The following is a 17,276-nucleotide window of genomic DNA, read 5'->3' on the forward strand; positions in this document are numbered from 1 at the left end:
TTATTGGGGCTCTTGGCTACAGCAGCAGGTTCTTATCTTGTTGCAATTACTTTAACACTTAAAATTAACTACCAGGGCAAATGTTTGTCCTTGTAGGTTATTAGCCTCAGAAAGCACACTCTTCCTTCAATAGCCTCTTGAGTGTCTCTTCTCAAACTATCCAGCCCCACAGGAAAGAGGATGGTGTTTGTGAATGGAGCCAGCATCACTGGTGACTGGGGCTTGCTGGTTACTGTCACTCTTAAGCCTCATGACCACCTCTTCAATGGGCTGGCTTATTACCTCCATTTGACAGATGGAAGGAGTGATTCCAAGAGCTTTCCCTGCCTTTCCCAGGAGCACTCAGCTGGCAAGTGTGGGTACGAATCCAGGCCTGAGATTTTCAAAAGTAGGGCCTTCAAACTACTAAGCTTTACCTTGACCCTGGCTCTGGGTAATGAGGCCAGCCTCATATATTGGGTGCTCTAATCTAGGGATGAGTTTTCAGGAATGAGAGTTATGAGTCTGGTGTGTCCATATTGATCAGATTCACCAGCTAACGGCCTAAACCTCCTCCTGCAGCTCAGGAGGCTGCTTGTGCTGTGAGCAGCCCAGGGGAGAGCTGGCTTTTAGGACACTGCTCTTTGATGCTTCTGAGATAACCAAGTTACCAAAATACCTTGGTTTTAAGAGTAGGGTTCAAGCCCATTTCATAGTCTATACTTTGTGGTCTGACCCTATATCAGGTTTGTGACATGTAATTCAATTTAAAAGCTGGGTTTTGGTTGGGTGCTTTAGAGAATGCATGTGTGTGATATCTGAAGGGTTAAGTGCAGGTATTTTAGTTTGCATCCAGATTTTGGGTACTATTATGAGAAAGCACTTTCTTTTTTCTCTTTAACATTTCAGACTTTTAGCACTCACCCACAAATGGCCAGGATTAGCTAGGTCTTGGGGAAAAAAACAGCATTTTTTAGAGGATTGGTATTTATTTGACAAGATGTACAAAAATACTAGTATTCGTCACTTGGGCTAAAAATCCAACACTGACTTGCATGAATTTTCAGCTTTCCTGTGTGTGTGTATGTTTGTGTGTGAAAGTGTGTGTGTGTGGCTGGGTGTGTGGGTGTACATGTTGGTGTGTCTAGCCAGCTGTTTGCTCATTCCCCGTGAATCCCAGAGTCTGAAGCCTGAACACTGAACTGAGTTTTTGTTGCCATTATCTGTTTCTGGTTTCTTTGAAATCTGTGAGTTTGGAATATTTAACTTAACTTGGTTTTAGTAAGAAGGAGTTTAGGGGTTCATCAATAATGACTGGGTATTGAGGGCTCATGTTAGAGCTCCAGCGTCTGATGCTAATTCTCCTCACATGAGATGCAGCATCCGTTTTCTGTGAAAAAGATGCCGTTCAGTGTGTGGGCATGATTCACCGCAGGTGTTGCCTTCCATTAAGAAGCAATCTTTCGGTGATCACCCTCGTGGAAGGGAACAGTGGAAGAGAGAATCTAAAACCACTGAATGAGCCACAAATCAAAATGGAAGGAGATGGCAGGATGTGATTTCTCTGACATTTGGTCCCTGCCTAACAGGGTCTGGTGGAAACCAGAGGACATGTTCTCCAAGGGAGTGGGGCTGGGCAGACAGGTACTGGTCCAGGGTAATGCACTTACCGGGAACAACTGAAGAAATGGATGATACGTTTAACTGAGTATGATACGTTTAACTGAGTATGATACGTTTAACTGAGACACTTTACAGAAATTAATTTTCCCTTTCTTACCTTGAAAACCCCACCAACCTTTGGCTGTCATAAATGGAGCAGGCCATTCTGGAACACATCTGGGGAAAACCTTATGCATTTTGATTGGGAAAATGGCCTAGATTCAGCATGCATTTTGTTCTCATTTGCTTCTTGCTGTGAATTTTGTTACTAAGCTGTGATTTACCCCTGGTACCTTCACTTAGGCATTCTATGTTAATAATCCGGAGGAGGAAGAGATTGCCCACTAAGCAGTATGTGTTCCAGTAACAGAAGAATATTTACAGATCCCTAAACCTCTGCCTTGGTCCTTTCTCTAACACCTCACCCCCCACCCCCAAGGCTTAGAATGCTGATCTGTTCAATTTGTTGTCTGGCTGTCAGAAAGTCTTTACACCAGTTTCATTTCTATTCTACAGCTTTAGAAGTTGCCTCTGGACTTGAACTTGGCCATGACCTCCAGGAGAATCTAATTATAAGTGGCCTAGACTCAATGGGACTGCCGGAGTGGAAATGCGCCCCTCCAAAGCAGTAAGCCTCAACGTTGGGCTGGGCAGGAAGGGATCTTAGCCAAACGATGCATTTTTAACAAATTCTTCTAAGCTCTTTAGAGAGTGTCTGTAGCCCTTGCTTCCTCTCATCATGGAGCAGAAGGTGTTGCAGTAGCAAGGATTTCCATTAAGGAAAAGCTGGGCCCATTGTCTCAATCATCTATAATGGCTAGATTCATTACTGGGGTCTCTTGAGTCTTTTATTTGTACTCATGGCCTGTGATGTGAACATTTGGTGGGCTAACTGGATAGACTGTTTTTGCTGTTGTTGTTTCTCAGACGGGATCTTATGGGCTGAGTTTATGCCCAATTAGCTGGGTTAAGTGGTAAATGGTAAGCAATACAATATGTTGTCCATACATATAACTAAATTCTAAGTGGAACTGAGCCATTTAATGTTTAAAAATTACATAGTCAAAAAGCCAGAATAAGATATTAATATTTATATAATCTTGGTCTGGGAGAAGTTTAAGAAACTAAAAAGGGAAAGATGGAAAGGCATGCAAACATAAAGCTTGACTTGTACATGTTGAAAACATATTAAGTAAAATTATAAGGCAAAAGACTGAGGAAAGGATTTGCAGCACATATGACAACGGCTGATGTCTTTCTGACATAAAGAGCTCTTATAAATTGATATGAAATGACAGACATCGTTGCTGAAAAATAAATGGGGGACACAATCTTCCATGAAAACTTGATGCTTTTTGTGGTGACAACAGCTCCACAAGTAACTTAATAGATCAGGTTAGTGGCATCTTCTGGTTTACTATGTAGTAGGCAATAAATGAAACTTGTCCTCCCTGCCCTGTGTTACCTTGACCTTGGAAACCCATAATAATATATTCTTAGAGAGAAGGCCCCAAGATCTTGGGCATTGGAGCTAGCCCCAATGTCATGTGCGGTTATGATACTCTCTGAGTCATGTACCAATCATCACTCGTAATTTTCAGAAGCTATGGGGTACAGGGCATGGGGCAGAAGACCAGTCACTGCAGAGATCTGGGGCTGTCTTTCAAGAAGAAAGTATCTTGTGGTTGATTTAGTTGATATTCACCATGAGGCCACTCCTTTCACAAAAAGCCCCCACTCTCAGATGGCTGGTCTCTAGGCTAAATTTGAGGTTCTTTACTGATAGGGGTGGGAGCTGCTGGTTCTTTATTTGCTCCCACCCACCCTGGCTATTTACCAAGCTTGCCACAGTTTCCTGCAGTTGGGTCAGTCATGGGACTCTTCATAGAGATGGCTGGAGGAGTAAGAAAGCAAAGATGCATGCCTGGCTTCAAATCCCAGCCCTGTTATGCACTGCCTGTAAGAACTTGAGCATGTTACAAAACCTGCTTGAGCCTCAGTTTCCTGTGCTATGAAAGGGATAGTGATGCTATATTATTAAGTTGCTGTAAGATTAAATGGAACAACCCACATAAAGTGTATAGTAAGGGTCCAATAAATGGTATCTATTATTTTTATCCATGTGTTTATTTGCTGAACATTCACTGAACTCTGCTTACTTGCCAGCCACCCTACAGAGCGGGATGCATGATGCACAGAACTGGTTTGTTTTGTGGAGGTTCCAGGCTAAAGCAAGCCCCCTGGTGTGAGCAAGTGCTACAAGGCTGTGGGCAAGGATACTTTGGCCACCTTGCCCTACACAGGAACAACACGTACAAGTCCATCAACCCTCAGGGGCTTCCACACACGGCTGAATGGAGTTAATCCAGCAGCATATTGACTTTTCTGAACAAGGTTCATTTTACTTGCTGTCTGCGAAGATCATCACCAACCCTTGATTTCATGCAAATGCTCCTTCTGATTTCTCCACCCTGTGCTGTCTTTGATTGTTTGACTCCTGCCTTGCTGTAGAAGGGGCTGAGGTTTCATCAATAGGTCACCCTAGCATAAAAAGTGCTTCTAACGAAGTCAGAGGGGAAGAGTGCCTGGGGGTGATATTGAGTAGACCCTGATTCCCCCTCTTACTGGGCGGGGTGTGTGTGGGGGAAGGTTGGGGCTGACTTGTCATGCAGAAGGCAGGGAGGAGATAATCCGCTCTCTACCAGGCTGTCTCGCCTGGATAATAGGAATTTAATAATAGGTTGCCTGAAGAGGCAGTTGTGTCAGGGCCTCAGAGAACAAACAAGGCGAAGATTTGGGGTGATTGTTATGGAAATCACTGCTGCTTCAGAATACCACAAGGCCTTTCCCCCCAGTGTCATGGAACTCTGTTCCCCAACCCCAAACAGTTCAGTTTGGCTACCTACCCAAGTCTGCACGTGCATGCATGCGTGCATGCTAAGTCACTTCATCTGTGTTCAACTCTGTGTGACCCTATGGACTGTAGCCCGCTAGGCTCCTCTGTCCATGGGATTAAAAGCAACTTCAAATTAAGCAGGAGTTTCAACTCCTGAAAGGCTGTTTCTCAAGTTGGAAGACAATAGCTGGCCTTGAGCTAGAGTTCTGCTGAAGCAGGAACAATACTCACCTGCCTCCCAGTGGGGGCTGTGAGGTGCTTGGAATCCAGAAAGACACCACACGAGGGCTATGCCTCTCCAAAGACAAGCTCTTGCACCAGGCTTGAGGGTGGTCAGGGCAGGAGAGTTCAGTGCCTGAGGAAGTCTGGACTGCACCCCTGCCATGCCCTCTGATTCATCTCTTGGTTTATCCTGGGCCCTGAATGAGGAGTGATTTAGATGGCCCAGTAGTTGAGGAGTCTGGCCCCAGAATCAGGGCTGAGGAACTGGGGTGCACAGAGCCTGGGTTGACTCATGCTGAGGGCCCACCTCTCTCCCTGGGAGCCTGGTTGCCCCTTGAGGGCAGAGCTGTGTTTCCTTCTTCCTTAAAGTCCCAGACCTAGTACAGAACTTGGTACAATGAAGGTACTCAATAAACTCAGGGTCCTTTGAATGAATGAGTCCCCACTGCACATTCCGATTTCCTGCTCCTGATCCCAGTGTTGTAGGGAGGCTCTGGTGAAGCAGTCAGAGTGCAGGTTCTGTGTCTGACTGTGAGCTTTTGGCTAAATAATGTAGCCTCTCTGTGCCTCATTTTTTCTAGCTTCAGAATGGGAAAACAATCTCTACCTCATAGGGTTGTGGAGAAGGCAATGGCAACCCACTCCAGTATTCTTGCCTGGAGAATCCCAGGGACAGAGGAGCCTGGTGGGCTGCCGTCTATGGGGCTGCACAGAGTTGGACACGACTGAAGTGACTTAGCAGCAGCAGCATAGGGTTGTGGTGAGGATTAAATGAGTTAATGGAATGCTTGTGAGGTGAACAAAATACTGCTTGGCACATAAACAAATATGCAATAAATGTGGCTACTGTTAGCATGGTCCCCCCTCTCCCCCAACCCTTAGCTGCAAAGGCTCCAGCATCACGTTGACTCTTGTACCCTACAATCAATTCTCAGAATAATCCTTTGAAATTATGAATCAGATCCTGTCTCTTTTCCTTAACAGCTTCCCATAGGCTAACAACTAGTCACCCAGCTGGGGCTCCCCTGACCTCATGCTGGCTCGCCCCTCACTCAGGGTCCTGTGTCCTTGTCCCCCTGCCAGGATCGCCCTTCCCCTTCCTCCCCACATGGCTGTCCCCCTCATTCTTCTCAGCCCTTAAACTGTAACCTTAATTGTCACCTGGTCAGGTCAGCCTGATCATGTCTGAACGACATGTCACCTGAAATGTCACCTGATCATGTCTGAAGGAGGTCCTTTCCTGATTATTACCTCAGATGATAAAGAATCTGCCTGCAATGCAGGAGACCTGGGCTCAATCCCTGTCAGGGAAGATCCCATGGAAAAGGAAATGGCTACCCACTCCAGTATTCTTGCCTGGAGAATCCCATGGACAGAGGAGCCTGGCAGGCTATAGTCCATGGGGTCATAAGACACAACTGAGGGACTAACACTTTCACTTTCATGATGTTTCTACTTCCTTCCTAGCTCTTTGCACTTAATTTAAAATGTTCTGGGACTTCTCTGGCACTCCAGTGGTTAAGTCTCTGCCCTTCCGATGCAAGAGGTATGGATTTGATCCCTGCTTGGGGGACAAAGGTCCCACATGCCATGTGGCATGGCCAAAAATGTTCTCATTTGTCTTTTTGTTTATGTTTTATCACCATCAACATCATTTTCCCTCTTTTCCCATTCACAGAGCATTGTGACCTGCAGGTGGTCATGACTTGCACATGGCTCTTCCACCAATGCCCAGAACAGGGGGGTCTCAGGAGACATCTCACAGTGGGGTCTCAGGAGACATCTTTCATCAATGAATGATTGAAGCTGGGAAACCGAGGCATGCTGTGATTTGTCTTAGCCAGCTTGCCTCAGACTCACCTCATAGCTAGCTGTTTTTCTGTTAATATTCTAGAGAGAGCCCTGGACAGTCCAGTTTTCTGTCACTCTGTCACTTTGAAGAATGACAGGTACACCTTATTTCCATCTTAGAGTTGCATTTTGGTGAATAAAAGGTTGAAATTTCCTTGTTTAAGATGTTGCAAGTCAGTCTGAGAATAAGACAGAGGAGTGCCCGCAAATACGCTCTGAAGGCGTCATCCAAAAAAGCACATTTCCTGTGTTCCGTCAAGTCTTTTTCCTCACAACTTTGCAGGCTCTTGGCCTGTTCCAGAAGCTCAAACGTAGCAGGCTTTAAGAATTCATGTCATGAATAAACATGAGGAGAGGGTATAAGTAAACATTATACGATAGCAGAATGTCTGCTGTCATAGGTATAATAGAATAGAATAATATAGAATATATAGAATATAATAGAATATAATAGAATAATAGGTATAATCATTCTTCTAAAGCTCAGGGAAAGATATATATTTTTATCACTTCTTGGAGGATTATGTGAAGATAAGTTATATTAGGCCCAAATTATTAATTCTTTTGACACATAAAGGTTATTCCCAGATGCCCAGCCTTTCTGAGTCTGACCTGAGCCCCAGCATTGACCACTGCCATCTCCTCCATCAAGTCTTCAATCTCTCTGGGCTAGTTTCCCCTATGAAAATGGGTACAATGAGCTCTCTCATTCCCCCCAAACCCTTAAGCCTAACTTGAATGTATAAGATGAAAGATGAGATGATAACTTTCAAATATGATACAGAATGATAACACTTCCATACTGGGGATGCCCATATTGCAACATAGACCTGGCACCCTGGGAAAACCTCTCCTCCATAGAGCCCAGGAGCTGACCCCACTCCACGTTCCCACCTGCAAACTCACTCAGCATGCTCGGTACAAGGAACATGGCAGAGGCCACGGTCCCATGATGCTGTTCTGATTTCTCCTGACTGGCTGCTGGTTACAGTGAGTTGCATGAGGGCAGACAATGCCATTCAACCTCAGCTGCCCAGCAGGTCCTCCTCTACTGGCAGGCCCTTCTTGCAGATGTGGCCCTTTGCTCTCAGGAGGCCCCTCTGGCTCATCACTCCCTTCTGAATGTTTCTGGGTCTATATGGCTCACCCGACCATCTCCTTTTCCTCCCTTCCTCGGGTCAGGGAAGTCTCAGGCTCTTCTGTTTACAAAGCACAATATGACACTTATAGCTCAAGAGCCCTTTTCACCCCTTCAGCAGGTCTCTGCTTGTCCCTTGGTACTGAGGATGGGCCCTCCTCAAGGCCCCCATTGCTCCTCCAGTCCTTTAGTGGTCCATGCATGGACCACTTCATGCATGCTTCTGGAAGATAGTTTGGAGTGTCTGACTTCAGCTCTGCTGGGTGTGGGTTCTGGGAAAGGCCAAACAAAGCCCCTATTCCTTTCTCCAGGCACTGGAAACTTACCCTCTTCCCCATGATACCCTCTTGATTCTCTTTCTACATCCTTCTAGGGCCTAATCAACATCAGAACCCGAGAACATCCTCCTTTCACCCCACTCACACACCCTGACATGCAGGCAGCCGCCATGACTCATCCACTCTAACCTCCTTCTCCATTGCCTGTTCTCCGTCCTGGCTGCCACCCCTTAGCGCGGACTTGCGTCCTCTCATATTGTGGTTCCTGCCACGGCCTCTTTATGCATCCATCGGCTTCCTTCAGAGCTGCATTTCTTCCAGAACATTTGCTCCGTTGCAGATATGCCCTTATTCCTATGACCGTTTGACTAATATCGGTCTTCCCAACCAGTCTGCAAGTTCCATGAGTGTTTCTGCTCATTATAAAACCTCCTTTGGAGAAGGAGCCTGGTGGGCTACAGTCCATGGGGTCGCAGAGTCGGACACGATTCTGCGACTAACTTTGGAGAAGAAAGTGGCAACCCACTCCAGTATCTTGCCTGGAAAACCCCATGGATGGAGGAGCCTGGTGGGCTACAGTCCATGGGGTTGCAAAGAGTCGGACATGACTGAGCAACTAACACATTCCCAACCAGTCTGCAAGTTCCATGAGTATTTCTGCTCGTTATAAAACCCCCAGCACCAAGCTCAGGCCCTTTCTCTGCCTTCCAACCCACCCTTTACACTATTGTCACAGTCTCTTGCTGGAAGCAGATAAAACCAGCTTCCTCTTTTTAAAAAGGCCTTAGAGACGCTAACACCCTATTGGGACTTACTTCTAAAGACCATCACAGTCTAGCTCCTGCTGGATTATCTGATTGAATTTTCCACCATTTCCCCAAACTGTCACCTACTTGCCTACTTTCTTTTCTTTTTTTTATTTATTTTTTATTTTTTTATTTTTTTATTAGTTGGAGGCTAATTACTTCACAACATTTCAGTGGGTTTTGTCATACATTGATATGAATCAGCCATAGATTTACACGTATTCCCCATCCCGATCCCCCCTCCCACAAAGTTTACTCTTCAATGTACCACAGGCTCTAAGATAACACTTAGCATTCTAACTATAGGCTGCAACAGATGTTATGGCAGGGGATCCAGATGTTTAAACAGGAAAGGAATAGAGATCACCATTGTCTCAGGCACGGGGAAGAGCTTACCTTTGGGCAGATTTCTTAATTGCTCCTTGACCATGGGGCTCTCCCCTCAGTCTTTGTCTTTAGTTTCTAGAGTTTCTTCTGCTTCTCTTTCTGTTTCTGCATAAATGCCTTATCTCACCCATCCCCTTGGCCTGTTTCTTGGGCTGCTTCAGGGGCTTCTTCTTGCTACCTTTTGTGGCTGGACATGCTATTTGTTGTCCTTTCCCCAGACCTTGCCACTGGAAGTGGCTTTTGCTATTGTTAAGAAAATTCTCATATATTATGAGGTACTGAAACATCTGAACAAATCCAAATCAGGGGAATGAGGCAGCTGCTTTCTCCACTTAAAAAAAGTGCTCAGCTCCTTTACCTCAAACAGGCCTCCACAATCCTCTGTTTAGGGTCACCCCCCTCCATGAAGCCTTCCCTCACCCTGCCAGGCAGATTTCAGTGCTTCCTCCTCACTGGGCTTCTTGAGTACCCTTTGATCATGTGGTGTAAATAACTGATGCCCCCACCCTTTGTTGAAATTCCCTACTTGTCTATGAGTTCCTCAAGGATGGGAAGATTGTATTATTAATCTTTATAACCTCAGGGCCAAACATAGAACTTGGCATGGAGTAGCTGCTCCATAACATTTGTCAAATGAATGAGCACAGTTTGGAATAGAAACATGCTTTACCCAGGGACAATCACAGGCTGCTTATTGAGAGTGGAGATATGTAGAATCATCAAGCTCCTGAGGACAATCAAAACCTGAATTTAATATGCCAGTCTTTAGTATTCAGTGTCATAGCAAAGTGACCCAACTTTTAAACACACTTAGCTTCTACCTTGGAGCACAGGCCCTGGTGTGGGAGTGGGGGAATTTTAGGTCAAAAGGTGGAGGACAGGCCTGAAGCCATGCAGATTTGGGTCCAAACCCTCTTCTTGGTTCTGTGGTCCTGGGAAAGTCCAGTATCTCACTGAGCCTCAGTTTCCTGGTAGTGGTGTCGGTGTTATTCCATTGTTGTGTGGATTAAATGAGAAGGCAGATCATGTGTCTGTTATGAGCTGTTCAGCCGCAGGGTGGTGCGGTGGCCCTGGGGTGCGGTATGTGTGGGCAGAGTCTCAGGGAGCCTCTTCCTCAGCCCCAGGGCTTACCTCCTGGCTGGCTGGAGGGAGGAGCTGGCTTTCCTGCAGCCCCGCTGAGGTGGCTGGAGCTGACTCGGTGCCTTCTGCCTCTGGTGTGCATATGAGCTTCTGTACATAGAGTATGGAAACTTTCCATGACTGTCAGAGAAAACAGAAGCTTCTAATTTTGCCCAGCACTGCTGAAGTTCCTTTTGTTAAAACGATTCCTCAGAAACAGAATAACCTTAAGAGAGGTATTTTTTAATTAGAAATGTCTCAACCCAGCTTTGCTATGAAGTTGACTCCACGACAGCCTGCAGAAAAGATTGGCTGGGATCCCTTTTGAGGGTCAGGGCCTACATTTAATCTCCAATCAAAACTAAGTGGGGGAGGCCAAGTTCACCCAAAGAGAAGACCAGGAGCCCATCCTGAGTCATGTCAGAGAGCCCTTCACTTCCCTGCTCTGGGACCCCTCGTTGCCCCCAGCTCCTTCTATTCTTCTTTGGGTACCTGTCCTACCACAGTCACCAGTTGGAGTATAGGGAAACCCACCCCTTCCCTTGGCATTCTCACCAAGCTGTATGTCACTAGTGAGCCAAGGATTTTTGTCTCTTTTTCCAACACTGTAACTAGAGTGCTGGACCCCAAGGTCTCCATATGATCTCTAAGCAGAAAAGCTTTGCCTTATGGAATATGTGCATTCCAACAAAGGGGGCTGCAAAAGAAAACTCCAGAAAGCAAATCTTATGTGTCTACTAATTTTCATGATAACATCAAAGATATGTTCCCAATAAGAACACAATCTCTAATAGCTGGAATTGAGAACTTTAAGACTTTTTGAAAGAAAGTGCATTTTCAGGCGATTTCACTTCCACTTCCTTACCCTTATCTTTGTCTCAGGACTTAGGTTTCATACTCTGAGAGCATAAAGCACACCTTCTCCTCCTCCCCTCTGGCCGTCTGCAGTATCTAACAGAAATGACTCAGAGACAGTGAGCTGCCAGAGGTACCTGTCTGTCATGGGCAGACAAGCCCAGCCCACTACCCCGTGGCCTGTGCACACACGCCCCTGTTCTTACACCTCCCTGAATGCCAGCTCCTGACACTGAAGCCACTGTGAAATGTAAGCAGACCTTTAGTTCTGAAGGGAAAGGAAGCAGGAAAGTTGGGAACTGCTCCTAGGATTTGACTGCTGACCATGCTCTCTGCTGGGAATGGCTACCTATTCTGACTGCAGAGGGCTTGAAATTCTCTCAGTGACTCTCACTTGGTTCAACAAGGGCTTTGCTGGTGGCTCAGACAGTAAAGAATGTGCCTGAAATGCAGGAGATCTGGGTTTGGTCCCAGGTTTGGGAAGATCCCATGGAGAAGGAAATGGCTACCCTCTCCAGTATTCTTGCCTGGAGAATCCCATGGACAGAGGAGCCTGGTGGACTATAGTCCATGGGGTCATCAAGAGTTGGACATGACTGAGCACATAAGCGTGTACATGTAACTCAGTGGGACTGGCTCTTATGAGCTGGCCTGGGCCCTCACCCCGAGGTGAACGGATAGCTTATGGGAGAGTGCTCTGTTGGTTCCTATGGCTGACTTCCAAAGTGGACTCCTGAACAGCCCTTAGGGACCCAAGCTGTCCTTGAACATGGCTGGGGTGGGGTTACCGGGGCAAAGATAGGGGTAGGGTGCCTGTAGTGTGCTCCAGCCCAAATTTCCCTTCTGTGGGGTTTAGTCTTCTGACTATGAAAACAGATGAGAGGATCCATCCTACCCTAACGCTCTAAAGTCCACAGACAGAGGGCCCCTGGGGGTGGGCCAAAGGGAGGATTCTGAGCTGGGCAGAGTGGCCTGGGTACAGGCTGCTATGAAGCATTCACCAAGGGAGTCATTCAACTTTATTGTTAGTCTTGCAGGCACTCAGAGTAGCTCTGAGTCCCCTAAATCATGAGAATCCTTTATCCTCATGTGGCTCTTTGCATATCAAGAAGATCTCGGGTTGGGAGGGAGTGATATGCTCCAGAGAGCAGTCAAAAGGTAAGAGATGACATTTACAAAGATCCATTCTTTCCTCTCTACTTCACTGCTCTATTGACTGTTTCCCTGTTCAATCAAATCCTATTCACAGTTTCACATCCCCTTTCAGGGGCTGCCAAGGCGATAAATATCCTGTCCTTTCTTTACCATGCTTGCCGCTGCCATGCCTTTTTCTCTCCCTTGCCCATCCTGGAGGGCCTGGATCCTTTCTGCTTGGGTCTCTCATGTCTACAGAGTCTCTACTCAGTTCCCAGCACCTGGGACAAACCAAGCGCTTTGGCCCCTCCTGCTGCTTTCACCTTTCCCCATGACTCTTCCCAATGCCAAAGACTCCTCCCTAGATTGGCTGTGTGTGTCCAGCTGAGAATCGTCGCCCCATCAGCCCTACTCTTGCACCTTCCCTGGTAGCTCAGTTGGTAAAGAATCCGCCTGCAACGCAGGAGACCCTGGTTTGATCCCTGGGTCGGGAAGATCCTCTAGAGAAGGGATAGGCTACCCACTCCAGTATTCTTGGGCTTCCCTGGTGGCTCAGCTGGTAAAGAATCCACCTGCAATGCAGGAGACCCTGGTTTGATTCCTGGATTGGGAAGATCCCCTGGAGAAGGAAAAAGCTACCCACTCCAGTATTCTGGCCTGGAGAATTCCATGGACTGTAGAGTCCATGGGGTCTCAAAGAGTTGGACATGACCAAGCAACTTTCACTCACAACCCTACTGTTAAGTTATGACCTTGTTCATGTCCCAGGTGTCATGGTGCTGACTTTTGGAGGAACTGTGAGCTAACAGTACAGCTTCCTTGTAGGGGGAGCAAAGGGGGATTGCACAGAACACCCAGGGCAGGAGAAAGGAGACAGAGGTCCTCATGCTCACGTTCCCTGTTGATTGCTTACTCTACTGCTCTGAATTTGTCTTTGCTTTCTCCTGTGGGTTCCCTCATGCTTGTTTATGAAGGATTTAGTGAGCAATGCTGTGTACAAGGCGTCATCCTAGACTGAAAACACAGGAAGAACATCAGGGCCTGACCACAGAGGGTCAGAGCCCTTGTGTCAAGACTGACGTCTTGACTTGATGTCAGTAAACAGTGCATCCCACCCTGGGTGCATACAGTTAGCTTTGCCTCTAGCAGATCCAGAGCAAAATTTGCTTTTGGGTGATTCAAGCTTATTTCACCCCTTCAACAGCTCATCACATAGTGTTGGAGTGCTATAAAATAGTCCACCTGACTCACTAATACATTTGACCTGATCTGGTGAATAGCTGGTAGGCGAGGTCCCTGTCCAGAAAGGGTCCTAGGAACAGTCAGTACCCAGGTGTCCTTTCTTGTAGCTCAATCCACGCCCTCTTCCTCCTTATCCACCATCTCCACTATTATCACTGACTGAAGGCTCATTTTATGCCAAGCACTATATTCAATTTCTTCGTTTTGGATCCTTACAATAATCCTGTGAAGATGGCCATCTTGATGTTGTCATTTCAGAGCTGGGGACATGAATGCCCTGGGGCCGGGGTTGGGTGGGGAAATGAAGCACTTGCCCAGGACCACAGAACCAGTAGAGAAGAGCTCAGACTGTCAGACTGAAACCTAGCCTGTCTGAGCCGGGGGTGCGGTGGGCTGAGACACACAGCCAGCCACCCTCGGGTACCTTTCTTAGCACTGGGCCAGGCCCTGGCTCTCTGTGAACACACACTGATTCTTTGCCTCAGACAGTAACAGCTTCTGTGCTTCAGTAGCTCCAGAGGCCCACCCTTCTAGGCAGTTCCACTTGAGCTCAGCAGTGCAGTCTACGATTCAGAGCTGAGGGGCATGGGGCCCATTGCACTCGGTCTGGGTTCTTCAAGTCATGGACCTTCCCTTGAAGGGTGATTTCTCTGGGAGAAGGGTCAAGTGGAGGTCCTACTGCAAGGTGGGACCTGCTCAGGGAGTCTGCACAGTGTGGCTCCACCCTTGTCACTGGTTAGAAAAAACTTCCAGCCCCCTTGGGGCTTCTTGGGGACCCGTGTCAGCAAGAGTTTAGCCCTGTTGGTCCCAGCTGCCGTGCTTGTGGCTGAAGACCTGACTGTCCTTCCGTCCAGACTCTGGATGGAAGCCTTGAAGGCTGGGAGCAATTCTGGGACGAGGTGAGCCTGGGGCAGGGCCTGGACTGGAAATGCTTCTGGGCTTCAGGCACTTTATAGAACCGCTTCGTTTATTCATGAAGGTATTTATCAACCTTATTATGAGGTTTTTATGAGCCTTATTTCCATTTTGCCAGTGAGGACACAGAGGCTCAGACCAATCTAGTGACCTGTCTTAAGGTTATTGGCTACTAAATGCCCACGCCAGGATGTAAACTCAGATTTGCCAGATTCTTCTACTAGACTATGGCTCAGTGCTACCGAGGGTCCTCCAGGAGACCACCCAGCATCCCCCGGGGGTAGGAGCTCCAGGTCTTTGTGGACATGGACTTGGTGAGCTCTGTCCCCACCCCGGGGAGGGGTTGGGGTGGGGGGAGGCCAAGGCTTTGCTCACTCTGCCTGCAGCAGCTCCTTCTGGTCCCCGAGGTTAGTTGGCTTGACAAGTACCTTGTCTCAGGTCACTCCACCTCCTCTTGCCTCCCCTTCCAGGGCCTTCTGTGCTGCTGAGGCATGTGATGCTGCAGAACTCGCTCGCTGCCTGTATACAACGCTGGTCTGCCCAGCCAGGCATGGAGAGCTGCTGAGCTGTGCCCACAGGCAGACTTGTGCGGATATGGTTTCCCCAGGGGCTAACCTGGAAGTGTTAGGTACGTAGATGTCCTGTTGAGTGAATTTGACTAATGAGAGAATGCAGGTGGGAAAGATGTGGCTGATAAATTCTCTAATTCTATCCTGATGGGCTATTCTGCAGTTCAGGACTGTGTGTCTCACTGTAGAAGTCTGTCATGACCAAGTTGTGGGTCTTGGTAGATGGTGCCTGATCAGCAACATGTATGTGCTTTCCCTCCTCCTACATGCCATTTTCTTTTTTCCTTCTATCTTATTTCATTTGGATTGCAACTTCTCCTCTCCAATGAAATGTTGGCATGCAAGACTCGCCCAGGGCTTTGCTTTCTAGGTAACACAGATTAAGCTAATTGTAATAGTAATAATTCCATTTATTTTACTATGTGGCAGCTAAATCACCTTATTGAATCCTCACACTATCCCTATTAAGCAGGTATTATTAGTTGCCTAATTTTAAAGATGAGGAAACTAAGACTCAAAGAAGTTAAGGAACATGCTCATGGCCACATAGCATGTAAGATTTAAGTGAAGGTTTAATGTAGCTCTTCTGTTCTTCCAACACCAGAACCTGAACTTGAAACCACCCTCGACTAAAGTCGCCTTTAACCTTTAGAAATGCCAAGGAAACCTGAGTCTCCTGCAAGGAACCACCTGCAAGAGGCTGCCAAGGATGCCTGGGGAGCCGGGGTGCTCCTCAGGAGAGGGCTCTGGGATACTCACGTTGTAAACGCTGGGTTGTACTTTGCACCTCGGTAGTAGGAGTACAGATTGAACATCCCAATCATGAAGGCCACAAATACCATGATGAAAATGACCATGAACTTGAAGATATCTTTCACGGTTCTCCCCAGGGAGATCTGCAGAGGCCCAAAACTCTCATTGGCTGGCAGGATGTATGCGATGCGAGAGAAGCTCAGCACGACAGCTATCGCGTATAGCCCTTCTGATATGATCTGAGGGTCTGAAGGCCACCACTTGTCCCTGGCTGAAAGAAAACAAGCTGGGTGACTCATTGGGCCACAGGATCTGCTCTGGAAGAGAAACCAGCTAGGCATCTGTAGAGGCCTCTGACCTCATCACTTGTCTGCCTGCCCTTGTTTTTCATCCCAATACACTGAAGGTGCCACCCTCCCTCTTGGCATATGCTGGCTCATCTGTCTAGAGCACCCTCCCCTCACTTCAATCCCAGCCTTCCTTCAAGACCGTGCTCTAGTGTCAGCTCTTTTGGGACGTCGTCTGTGCCCCCCTTCACCCCCCCACCCCCTGCCTTCTGGGCAGCCTCCCTGCCCCTCTCTGCTCCCATGGTGGCCTGTGTACGCTCCCGTCATGGCCCTGACCAGGCTGCTTGCTCTCCTGTCTTCCTTCCCAGGGTCTGAGCTCTATAAGCAGGGGTTGTCCCATCACAAGAAGGTGGTGGTGCGGAGCACAGACCTAGGTGTCAGGAAGGCCTGAGGTTGAAAGTAGCCTTTCTAGACAGTGGCTAACATTTTTTTTTTTCCTGTGAAATCTTTTATTGTCACTTAAAATTTTTTAAAAATATTTTAATTTTATTGGAGTATAGTTGATTTATAATGTTGTGTTAGTCTCAAGTATCCAGCAACGTGATTCAGTCATACACATTTTTTTTTAATATTCTTTTCTCATATAGGTTATCACAGAATATTGGATGGAGTTCCCTCTGCTGTGCAGTAGGTCCCTATAGATCATCTACCTTATATATGGTGGTGTGTGTTTTCATTCCAAGCTCCTGATCTGTCCCTCTCCTCTTTGTTAACCATAAGTTTGCATTTGATATCTGTAAGTCTGCTTCCATTTTGTAAATAAGTTGATTTGTATCTTTAAAAAAATTAGATTCCACATATGAGTGTTATATGATATTTGTCTTTCTCAGACTTACTTAGTGTAATAACCTCTAGATCCATCTGTACTGCAGTAAAAGGCATTATTTCATTTTTTATGACTCAGTAACAGTCCACTGTGTATATGTACCACAACTTCTTTATTCATTCCTCTGTCAATGGACATTTACGTTGCTTCCATGTCATGGCTATTGTGAATCGTGCTGCAATGAACATTGGGGTGCATATATCTTTTCAAATTATGGTTTTCTCCATGTATGTGACCAGGAGTGGGGTTGCTGGATTATATGGTAGTTCTAATTTTTTAAAAATTACATTTATTTTT

The 17,276-nt window shown here is 46.9% G+C and overlaps 1 protein-coding gene across 5 annotated transcripts in view; it reads right to left on the reverse strand.

Moving 5' to 3' along the window:
* The window catches only part of TRPC7 (transient receptor potential cation channel subfamily C member 7), a 139,932-nt gene that overhangs the window by 16,443 nt on the left and 106,213 nt on the right, over positions 1 to 17,276 (reverse strand). For all 5 annotated transcript variants that reach the window (XM_043914009.1, XM_043914008.1, XM_043914007.1 and 2 more), the window contains one exon: positions 15,813 to 16,077. In XM_043914009.1, coding sequence (XP_043769944.1) covers positions 15,813 to 16,077 — 265 coding nt within the window. The remainder of the gene's footprint in view (positions 1 to 15,812; positions 16,078 to 17,276) is intronic.

This window comes from Cervus elaphus, chromosome 9 (genome assembly GCF_910594005.1).
Source record: "Cervus elaphus chromosome 9, mCerEla1.1, whole genome shotgun sequence".
Classification (NCBI taxonomy): Eukaryota; Metazoa; Chordata; class Mammalia; order Artiodactyla; family Cervidae; genus Cervus; species Cervus elaphus.